Source organism: Chinchilla lanigera, unplaced genomic scaffold (assembly GCF_000276665.1).
Source record: "Chinchilla lanigera isolate Chin_1 unplaced genomic scaffold, ChiLan1.0 scaffold00107, whole genome shotgun sequence".
Classification (NCBI taxonomy): domain Eukaryota; kingdom Metazoa; phylum Chordata; class Mammalia; order Rodentia; family Chinchillidae; genus Chinchilla; species Chinchilla lanigera.
Window position 1 is genome coordinate 4,600,762 of NW_004955508.1, and position 11,759 is coordinate 4,612,520.

General features: G+C 48.0%; 1 protein-coding gene across 2 annotated transcripts in view; it reads right to left on the minus strand.

The window, feature by feature from the left end:
- Spsb4 (splA/ryanodine receptor domain and SOCS box containing 4) overlaps positions 1-11,759 on the minus strand; it is a 75,909-nt gene that overhangs the window by 61,231 nt on the left and 2,919 nt on the right. For both annotated transcript variants that reach the window (XM_005407774.2, XM_005407775.2), the window contains exon 2: positions 119-959. In XM_005407774.2, coding sequence (XP_005407831.1) covers positions 119-812 — 694 coding nt within the window. In that variant the 5' untranslated portion in view covers positions 813-959. The remainder of the gene's footprint in view (positions 1-118; positions 960-11,759) is intronic.

An 11,759-nucleotide genomic window follows, 5' to 3' on the forward strand; every position in this document is an offset into this window, starting at 1 on the left:
GTGGAATCATCCCAACTGCTGCTCCACCTACCGGTCCTGTGTCTTCCCTCCCCAGCCCTCTAGGGACAGGCAGCCTTTGCGCCCCCAGCCCTCCCAGCCCAGCACGTTTCACACTTACGATCAAGGCCATTGATGTAGCGCATGGTGACTTCGCAGTGGCCCCAGACGGCACTCACCACCGGGTACAGCTTCTTGCCCTTGAGGCCACGGAAGGCCACGCCCAGGTACTGGCCATCCACGATGAAGCTGAGTGTGCCCTCGTCCATGTCCAGCACAACTAGCAGCGAGTCGGGCAGTGCAAAGGCCTCGTCGGGACCCAGAAAGGACGGGTAGGCCACGCCGGGCCGGTTCTTGCCATCGTGGTAGAGGCGGCTGCGGCCCAGGTCCCAGCCCCAGGACTCGACGTCACTGCCCACCAGCGCCGTGTAGCCCACCGAGTGCAGCGGGGCGCGCGCCGTGGCCACCCCCACCACCGCGTGCGTGCCGCGCTGCCGCGCCGGCCAGTCGATCTGCCAGGCGTGCAGGCCTCGCGCGTGGCCCACCTTGCCGCGGATGCCGTCCGTGCTCTGCGCCACCGGGTGCCGGTGGAAGGTGAGCCGGTCGTCGTCCTTGACGAAGACGTTGAGCGAGCGGTCCTCCGGGTTCCACGCGTGCCGCAGCTGCACCGCGGAGCCCGCGGCCGGCATGTCCAGCAGCTGGTCCAGCCGCGCGGGCCGCCCCGCCTCTGCGCCCCGCAGCTCGCGCTTGGCCGGCCGCAGCGCGGGCTCGCGCACATCCACCGACTTGAGGCCGCCCGAGAGCTTCTGGCCCATGGCTCGCCGTGCGGAGGGGGCCGCTGCAGGCCACCGCTACCTCGCGGGAACTTCCACTCCCCACGGCCCGGGGTGGACCTCGGGACAGGGAGTTCCGGACTGTCGACCTCCACAGCCTCTACCGGGCTGTGGCAGGGGCCCAAGCTCCTGGAAGGAAGCAAAAGGCACCCGTTATCAGAGCAGCATAGACCTCCAGTTATTCAGCCTTTCATTTATGCCCATGCCTTGGCCGAGCCCATTGAAGGCATCGCCACCGCGCTTAAACTAGAACCTGCCGTGGCTCAGACACGGTTCTAAATGATTTAGATGAACTCACGTAATCCCTAAGACCTCCCTAGAAAACATGAACGCTGTTTTTACCATTTTACAGAGCACAGCAAGGGTAAGTAATGAGAAGTCCCACAGCTCATAAGGGAGGGAGCCAATATTGGAATGAAGGCCATCTGTTTTCCGAGTCTGTGTGGTACGTTGGAGCAGCCATAGCTAATTGTTTTAGAAATAAGGACTGGGCCCAGGGAAGGTGCAGCTTGTCAGGGCGGCGGTGGGCATAGACATTCAGGGTGTGGTTCATTGGTTCCCAAGTCTGGCTACTCTGGGGAGCTTAAAAAGCATCCTAGAATGTAGCCAGGCTTGAGAAGCAAGACACAGGTAAGGGCCCAATGGGGTCACCCAGCGAAATGGACACTAGGCAGTCGTCTGAGGGTAAGGTGCTGTCTCTATGGGAAAATGAATGCAGCTGGAAAGGAAGGTAAGGGAGCTGGTGTCCAAGCTCCGGATCCAGACAGAACTGCGTCCAGATCCCTCACTCTGCCTATTAGCTCTGCCTCTAAGCCTCTGAGACTCTAGATTGCTCATGGAATGAGAATGTCTTCATGTCTCTCATGAAAATTTCTCATGAGGGACAATGCTATGAAGGGCTCTGTGAGCAGTTTTCCTCTCGGTTCTCCGGGGGACACCCACAGACCCCTCTCCTTGGGTGCGCTCATACTTCTCTGGGTATTTAATCATTAACAGCACTTACCCCTGATAGCACCCCAGATACAGGACTCCAGTTTTCAAGGAGGAAGAAGACCTCCTTAAATTGCTGGAAGACCAGCCAGGGCCCAGGGTATGTGGGCTGCTGGGAAGGGCCCTGGGTGTGGGGAAAACGCGACTGAGCCTTGTGGCCCATCCTGAGCTGAGGCGTGTACCTCCTCACCCCCACTCTGATCAGAGAGTTGCTGGGCGTGGAGCAACCCCCTGAGTCAGATACGGAGACAGGACATTTTCCATGCATTGCCTTACGTGTCCATGACCTCCCACCATAACGGTGGCTCACCCCAGGCCACATCCAGCTGGGGAAGGAAAGCACCCCCGCCACCACACTGCCTGGGCAGCTACAATGTGCGGATCTTTTTAAATCCTCCTATTTCAGCCTCAACTCCCATTCCTTTCTTTCTTTTTGACTGTCAAATCTCAGCTTCAGCTGATGTCACCCGTACTCAGAGAGCTCTGGCTAATATTTGATGTGAGAGAATACCAGAGCACATAAAAATGTGCTGCACTAGACAGTTTTAGGATAGTAGAATAGTTACTCATTTTTATGTCTGAAAGCACCCCAAGTCAAGGAGAGAGAAAAACAGAAACACAAGCTTCCACTTGAGCAAAGCTAGAACACATTTGTAACCCGAAACACAGTGTAAAAGAAAAGCCTGCCAAAAGCAGTGAAGGGCTGCCAAAGCAGGGAAGGTCCAAGATGGAGAAAAACTCCTCTAGAAGACACCTGTGGCTGCGTATCTGGGGAAAAGCTGGCGGCGCCAGGCAGGAGCTGGCATCCTCGAGGGTAGAAGCCATGGTTTCAGTCAGGATAATGATGGGAAGAGCATCTGCGGTCCGGTGGTGGGTGCCGCCTCTGACTTGGTGGGGACTGAGGAGGGGAGGGCTACCAGGGAAACCATCTTGACGGGAAGCAGTGTGTTAGTGAGGCAGGGTGCACACGGCAGGGCTCTGAATTGGGAGAGGCCCACAGCTGCAGATCTCCACTGCCTGAGGAAGAAGCAAAGACTGAAAGAGATCGCTACCACAATCCTGGGAACAAACTTTTTGTGAACCAGGGAGCAATGCTGCCTTCCAAAGAATTCCTGGCACCTTCTCCATATGCTGCATGTAAAATCCTGATCCAAGAAAAGTTCACCTCTGTGGAAGAGGGGCCAGCGCAACACGCATTCAAATCAAGGCAATGAAAGGGCAAAAGAATGGGAGAACGCCTAGCAAATCAAGAGAGTAATTTAAAGATGTGCCACAAAGCAGATAAAAATTGTGACCGCCTTTGTAAACTAATTTTGTAGCTGCATACTTTAGAAGAGCGATAGCTTTAACTATTTAAATAAAAGATTAAATTCCTTTTACATTGTTACTATAAAGATAACTTTCAGGGCTAAAAATAAAATACCAACCTTCCAAACTGTCAGAATGAGCACAACACAAAATAAAAGAGACCATGTACTAAAAGATTTTGTTTTAAGGAGGAACTAAAGCAAAAAGACATAAAATGTGACAGTGAAGCTAGGAACAAAATAGCAACCACATCAATGAATGGCCATAATAAACTACTAAAAAGGAAAGATTTTAAAACGGGGGAACAAGATAAGCCCCCCAACCATAGGCTACATACAAGAGATAGCCTCAAGAATTATGAAAAGAAAAGAAAAGAAAAGAAAAGAAAAGAAAAGAAAAGACATCCAGACAAGCATAAATCCAAACTAAGAAGGAAATACGACTTTACTATTAGGCAGGTACGTTTGATTTCAGGGCAAAAGGGTGTAAACGTGGTGAAGGAGAATACAATAATGAAGAATACGATCTTCAGTTGAAGCTTTAACACATCAAACAAGAGCTCTAGAAATGAGAGCAAAAGCTAAGGGAAATATGAGACATAAACACATTAGAGGCAAGTAATTTCAATTTCCCTCTCCAACTGTGTCAGATCAATGGACCCAATTAAATAAAAACATGAAAAAGCTAAACTTACATAATTAATAACACAGGTCTAATTGATATACATATCAACTTCTAGGCCTTGCAGGCAAAGATTGTATATTCTTTCATACTCGCAGGACCATCAAAACAACTTCCCACACACTAGTTCACAAATAAAACCTCACCAAAAAGTAAAAATAACACAGAATCTAAGAACAGAAAGAAAGTGGAAACCTCTCGTAAAATTGTGGCTCATAAAACCCTACCACTTGGGACATTTTTTAAAACTCTCTTTAAACAACTCAGATAAAAAAATCTACATAAAAATTGAAAATATCTACACAATAACAATAACAAAAAGCTGTTTCATCTATTAGAATCTATGGGATGCCTCCAAAGCTGTGCTCAAGGAAATCATGGCTGGTACACTCATGCTAATACATTTTTTAAATAAAAATATAGGAATTAAGGATAATTAAATAGACAGATGATGGAACTAATTTTTTAAAACCCAAGAGCTAGTTATTTGGGGGAGAAAATACCACCAACACAAAACAAAACTAACAGCATTTATAAACAATGTAATCCTATCTAACTCATTATATTATCTATCATTATCAATTATATTATTATCTAGTATATTAATCGATCATGTTGTTAGTATGCACATATCCTCAGTATGACATAATGCAGTGGCACTTTATCTCGGTGGTTTTATTCTTCTGAGAATAACACAGAACAAATTCCAATTAGTGCCTCATCCAAGGAGATACCGACCAGTTCTCCTCAAAACTGCCAAGGTCATTGAAAACAAGGAGAGTGTGAGAAACTGCTGGAGTCAAGAGGAGCCCAAGAAGACATACAAACTAAATGTACTGTGCTATCCTCAATAGGACCCTGGGGAAGGGAAAAAACACTTTAGGTAAAAAGGAAGGAGCTCTGAATAAAGTACTGATTTCAGTTAATAATAATGTAGCAATATTTGTTCATTAGTTGTGATAAACCTTCCACATTAATGTGTTAATTATAGGAGAGACCATGAAGTTAATGAGAAAAACATATGAAACCTCTCTACACTATGTATGGATTTAGTTTTTCCCATTCCCTTTTTCTTTTTTTTTTTCAGTATTGGGGCCTGAACTCAGAGCCTTGTGCATGCTAGGCAACTGTTTGGTTTAGTTTTTCAGTAACTCTAAGACTATACTAAGAAAAATTAATTTAAAAATCTTAGATCAATTTCTCAATCTTAGAAAAGACCAAAAAAAAGTACAAAAAAACTGAAACCCCTTAGCTCATTAACTATTAATCTAATATAAACATAGTTAGCCTGTGGCTGTATCTCATTTTCTCTTTTTTTTGTCTATAAAATATGAATGAATTTTCTTTTTAAAAGTTTGTGTTATTGGCTTTCTTCAAATTATTTCAGTAATTATCTAAAATTAGGTAATTAATATTTTCACATATTACTAAATGTGCTTTAAATGCATGGTTGCAAAGACTTCATTAAAAAAAATCTTTAATTATTTCCAAAAGAAAGGAAAAATGCAATAAACCAAATGAGAAATAAAGAGGCATAACGAAAAATACTCAAAAGAATTTAGATTTTGCTGTTTAAATATGGGGAGAGATTTGCCACATGTTACAAATTTCTGACAAACACCTACAAATGGAGTAGGAAAAAAAAGATGTGAAAAGATCCCAACAGTTTACTCCGAAAGAAGGACTAATGGTCCTTTGAAAATTGGCCCCATGAAAGGTGTGATGAAGAGGCACAGGGAGAAGTACAATGAAACGCTGTTTTTGTCCATCAGATTAACAAAGATCAAAAAGCCCAAGGACACCTTCTTGGAAGAGGTGGGGGAGGCAGACAGGCTCAGACCTGGCTGAGCTGAATGGTAACTGCTGCAACTCAGGGGACCATCTTTCAAAATGGCAAATGCACACGCCCCTGCTCTAGCAGTGGCACTGGACCCGTTTATTCAGATACGTTCTCCAATGCACCAAACTACATTTTACATATTACATAATAGGCAGCATCGTGGGGAATAGCAAAGTATTAGGAAAAAGCAAACAGAAGACAACAGATGATAAACCAATACAATGAAGAGTGTGCTGACATGGAAGACTCAGGAAACAAGTGAAGCTAGGCATGAGGATGCAAACCTATAATCCCAAATACTAGGGAGGCGAGGAAGGAGGATCACAAGTTCAAGGACAGCCTGGGCAAGAGAGACCCTGTCTCTTCAAAATTAAAACCTGGGTGGGGACGTAGCTTAGTGGTAGAACACCTGTTTAGCATATACTGGGCCACAGGTTTAACCCCCAGTATGGAAGAAAAAAGGGAGGAAAGAGGGAGGGAGGGAGGGAGACACAGACGGGGAGAGAGAAGAAACAACTTGCAAAAGAGTTGTGCACTATGCTTCCATTACTATGGAAGGAAAGGATGAAAAGGGAGGATGAGGAGGTGGAGGAGAATAGGAAGGAGTGGGATATTCAGGTCCAAGAGGAACAGAGGACTAGTTGTCTCTGGAAGAAAGCTGGACACCTCAGTATAGTTTTACAAGACAGCTTGCTCTTCTCTGCACACCACAGAGCTTCGTACTGACTTTACCGAGCCCTAGAGCCTCAACCAAGCTGTGGGGAATATGCTGGATACTGTGTGCAAGTGGTGCGCAGCTCTGAGATGGTACAGACTGTCCAAGGGCGTCTGAGAGGAGGCGTGGGGGAGTGGGGCTGGAATCTGCCACTTCTGCAGTTCATTCCCAGACACCTTATGCTCCCGTACTAACAGACCGGAAATGGAGGCTCTCAGGACAGCAGCCTGACCAAACCCACAGGGCTAAAAGATGGCCGAGATGGCCCTGTCCTGGGCAGCCTGAACTCCCAGTTCCCTCTGCTTCCATCTTTTCCATCTCTAGCCTTAAATATCTGTGCTTACTCAGTGCCAGGAGGCCTGCTGACGTCCACAGGCAGTGGGAGGGGCATAGCACAGGCCCCTTCTCTCAAAGGAGGAAGCGGGCTCAGAGAGGCTGCATAATCTGCCCCAGGGTCATACAACCAGTAGGTAGCAGGACTAAGGTGACCCACGGGCCACCACGGAACAAGCCTGTGCTCTCCTACACTCTGTGTCGCCCTCCCACTGCTTTATCCTTGTGTACAGCAAGACAACCTTGGAGCTGCTGCTGTTGGGGAAGCATCTTTAAAACCTTTGAAAGCAGCAGCCAGGAGCAGCCTGGGACAGCCTCTTGGACTCGGCTGTGCCCATGCTGGGCCAGCAAGGGCACCACGCTCTCCCTCCTGACAAGAGCTTCAAAGTCTCTGTCCTATGAACAACAGGCAGGGCTCCAGCAGGGCGCTCACCCTGGGGCTGTAACAAGGTAGCTTTTACACAGACAGGGCCCTCGGGGTGTGCTCCTGTCCTGATGACAGGCCATTAAGGAAAACCAGCAGCAGCACCTTATAATGAACCTCCTGACTCTCCACTGCTCCCTGGGCAAGGACCTTACCTCTCTGAGATGCATCAGAAAATTGCTGCTCACTACTTGCTCGCCTTGCTTGCCTTCACCAGGGTCAGGGTCAGTGTCAGTACCATCTGACACCCAGGAGGCGCTCAGTAAAAGACAAGGACTCTTTTAAATCCTGCACAGCCTCCAACATTGCCCTTTCACCACTTGGACACATCCTGCTATGGACTGAATGTCCCTAATGAGTGTCCTAACTGCACACTGGGAAGGTATTTCAAGGTGGCCCCGTGGGGAGGTGATTCCACCTCCTCTGTAAAGCCTCCCTGGACCCACTGGATGGACCTCCAGGAGCTGCTTCAACCTCTGACTACCCAAGCCACTAGGAGGGCATCTTTCTGGCCCTGCTGACCAGCTTTTTACTGTCCTGAGGACAGGAAGCTATGGCCCCACTTCTTTGCCCCTGAAAAGTGCTTCCGGTCTACAGGAAGGCCCTCAGGGCTTGAAGCCAGGGCAGAGCACACTTATGAGTTCAAGGAGGGCTCACCCTGGACTCTTTAAAGGATAGCACAGGGAGGGGGGTTTGGGGACACTGGGCCTAGCTCTAAACTGGCACGGTCACCCTCTCTGAGCAGCTGTCTGGGGCTGTGTCCACTCTGCCCGTTTGTCAGATACTGCTTTACACCTTCTCTGCTTCCAGGTCTCATTTGTTTGTTCAACACTTAGTGGATGCCTGCTGTATGCCAGGCACTGGGCAGCTGAGAGCTGGGGACACAGCAATGGCCATGCCAGGCTCTATCACCTGCCCTCGCGTTCCAGCTGCAGGGACCAAATGCTTGGTATATTTTTTTACTTGTTTTTAGCACAGCACATGTCACAGGGCCAAGCATGGGACATGCAATAGAACCTAACTTCCGGATTGAAATATCTCTGAGTCTAGTATGCACTAGGCATACTGAACCACACCAAAGGGTGCCTCTATCACACTCCCCCAAACCAAACTTGATGTCTTATGCCATCCTTGGAGAGCAATGCTTAATGACATTACCCTAAAGGATCTGCTCCAGGGTTTCAGTCATGGCTGAGCTGGAAAACAGAAACTCTAATTACTGATTGCCCGTTCCAGGACCCTGGCAGATGTTACGACTCAACAGGGAAATGAAAAGTTAGGAAGTGGCAATGCCACAGTCTTTAAGAAGCTCCAGTGGTTCCCAAATTAAAACAAGGTGTCTCCAGAGGCCCAGGACCAAAAATCACAGTCTCACAGGCCTGGCTGGCTGGTCTCAACACGCACAGAGTCTACAAGGGACATGACTGGGACAGACATTGTGATGACTGGGTGACACCCTCCCCTCTGTGGCCTCAGGCTTTGGACTTGGTGGGATCAAGGGCAAGGGCAGGTTTCACACCTTCCTTTAAGCAGTACTGGTGTCCCTCTGGGGATCCATGACTGCAGGAAAGTTTAAGACCCAGTCACTTCCCTCCAGGGGGTGCCCACCCTAGAGGAACCAGACCTAGTGACAGGCATGGATAATGACAAAGGCTGCAGCAAGAAAGACAGTTTGAGTCCACAGGGATTCCTTTAGTGGGCTGCACTGGACTTTCAAATATCTACGCCCATCCCTGTAAAAATGCAAAGCCAATCTATCTCATCATGTCCCCTGCTTCAACTCCTTCTCAGGTTCGCTATGGCTTTCAGAAGAAAGTTCACTGGCAGCCCTACCCTTAATCCTTCCAGAATGTTCTACAATGTTAACCAGCCCATCTTCCTCTATAGACCCCTTCCGTCGTCATCCCTCAAACTCCCTGTGGTTGCTGCTTCATTGCTGCCACCTACTCTTCTGCTCCCTACACACCTCCCTCAGCACACATCTGAACTGCATCCCTGCAGAGCCCCGTACCCCTGCTTTCAGAGCCCGCAACATTCATCGCAAGGGTCCAGGCTGGGCATGACTCCAGGACTGGGCTGGGTTTCCTTCACTGGCATCCCCTCCCTCTACATGGGCTTAGTTGAGAGAAAATAATGGGTGAATATCTAAGCAACGCAGTGTGCACAAATGCCCAAAAGCAACGCGCAGCGTTAGAAAGTGTCTCGACCTAGGAGGAATTGGGAAATCTATGAGCTCAGACAGGTCACTTAATGCCTTTATTCCTCACTTTCCTCTTCTATACAATGAGGAACCTGCCTGGCCGTAGTTCTACTGAAATGGTTTTAAGATTGTCTTGGTAGAAATATTAAACATAGGGGCTGTTTTATTAAAACACATTCATTCTGGATGAACCCAGCAACAAGAATGAATGAAAGAACTCCCAAGGTTTTATTCACAGATGTTCATTCACTTCCCCCATAATACACACAGGGAGCTCACACTACAACTGTCCAGGCAAGCCCTTTCTTCCCCCAGCACTCACAGAGAGCCATCTGTCCAGTTCCAGGTGGAACTGTCTCACGCCCATCTTCCTGGCGCAGAATCAATGAGGCTTCCCCAGCCTCTCCTCCTCCTGGGGTTTCCATGGGAATCCTCCCACGTGTGGCGGATCCAGGGGCCCCCAAGGCAGAAGCTCAGCTGTCATCCAGCAAAGAGAGCAGGGGAGGGGATGAAGTTTGCTGGGCGGTAACCAGGCCGGGGTGCTCTGCAAGGTCATTTGAAAGGGATACGGCTCTGAGTCAGTGAGGCCATGTGCAGCCCTGGTGAGCCTGGTCACTGTGCACCTGCCTCTATGCCCAGAGGGCTGCCCTGGGCACATGTGAGTTGTTCTTCAGGACAGCTGGTCTCCAAGTGACCCAGAATAGCTTGGTCTGGGGCAAAGCGTGACAGGAAGGAGGGGCTGCTTAATGGGACCCTCTAGGGGAATCGTCTATTATGACAACACAATAATCTTCACGTCCAACCTCATTTATCTCCCAAGATGAATCTTGCCTATTCGGCATAACTGATTGTCTGAAAATCAGGGTGTCTGAAAGAAAATTAAAACACTTGAAACCTCGGGGTTAGTCAAGGGGACTATAACAGGGACCTGCTGGGATTTCTGGCTGACACCCTGCCCCCCCATCCTCTCTCTACTGAGTCCTCGCCTGGCTGTTGAATCTCACAGATGTCTCCGGCATCACATGCTGTTCCTCGCTAGCAGAGCCACTGCCCTGCCGGCCTTTTCCTGTGTCCTAGGCCGGTGCACCACCCGTGCCGGCGACCTGGGCTGCACTAAGAAAAGCCTTTCTGACCGCAGAAAGAATATCCACCCTACACCTCCTGTGTATACCTTTCAAATGGGTATCTAGTTGTAAAAGCAATATTTGAGGCAAAAATCACATGCAATTAACACTGCCCTGGAAGCCTTCCGAAGGTCCACAAAGTTCAAGACAACTGAGTTGGAGCAGACCTTTCTCTTTCCCAAAGTGAGAGCCAGACAGCTCTTCCCCACGGCCTCAGAACAGATAGATTCCTATTACTGAGCAGCAGGAGAAAAGCCATTTAGCTTATGTAGGGATGATATTTTATTTAAAATGTGTTGCTGAATTTTAAATCTTTTATGATTGATCTTTTTTTTAACCAAATACATACGGTCCTGTTCTCATAAGTATACACATTACGCACACCTTTAAAAAAAAAGGCTACCAAGAGAGACTTCTGATAATCCAGACCTCAGCCCCAGCAGCCTCTTGATTTTCTACATGGAGCAGCTTGTTTGAGCTGGGGGGGCTGCCTGATACCTTTTGTTCCTGTACCGGCAGAGAAAGAACCTTCCAAGAGCTTGGGTGTATGACAACTGGCCAGGCAACTTAGAAAAAACTTAAGTCACTGTAGCATGATGAGTTGTATTGGATCTTTTCCCAAAAATACAAGGACTCTGTGCTAGCCTGGACCTTGGCTGCTTCTGGAATAGGAATGGAGCTCCCCAAAGATAGGATCAGTTGAGTGATGAGAACGTTCTAGTCCTATGAGAAACCAAGGAGAAAAGTACTGAAGGTGGAGCGACCATTGGGTGGATAATTCGAGTGCTGGAGCAAAACGAAGAAGGCCAGGGGAGTGACAGAGGCAAACGGTGAGAAGGGGTGAAGGGGTGGAGCAGTCTGGATTTTACTCCTGGCAGCACTGAGGAGGATCTAAACCAGGGAAAAATTTGTTCTATTTACATTTTTAAAAGATGTTAATCTGGTGTGTGATAAACTGAATCTTATAGCTTTAGCCTACAGTTCTCTTATTTAGTGACATAGGGGATCTTGTCATAAGTTTTGGTGCTATTCCTGCCTCCCTGTCTGTCTGTCTGTCTGTCTGTTTTTGAATTTTTTTTAAATCTTTTTGAGACAGGGTCTCACTATGCAGTTCAGGCTGGCCTTGAGCTTACTTTGTAACCCAGGCTGGTTTCAAACTAGCAATGATCCTCTTGCTTTAGTCTCCTGAGTGCTGGGATTACAGGCGTGTGCACCACCATGCCCAGCTCTCTCTGTGTCTGTACTGAGGTTTGAACCCAGGACCTTCTCACTGAGCTACATGCCCAACCTTTAAAAAAAATTTTTTTTTTTTTT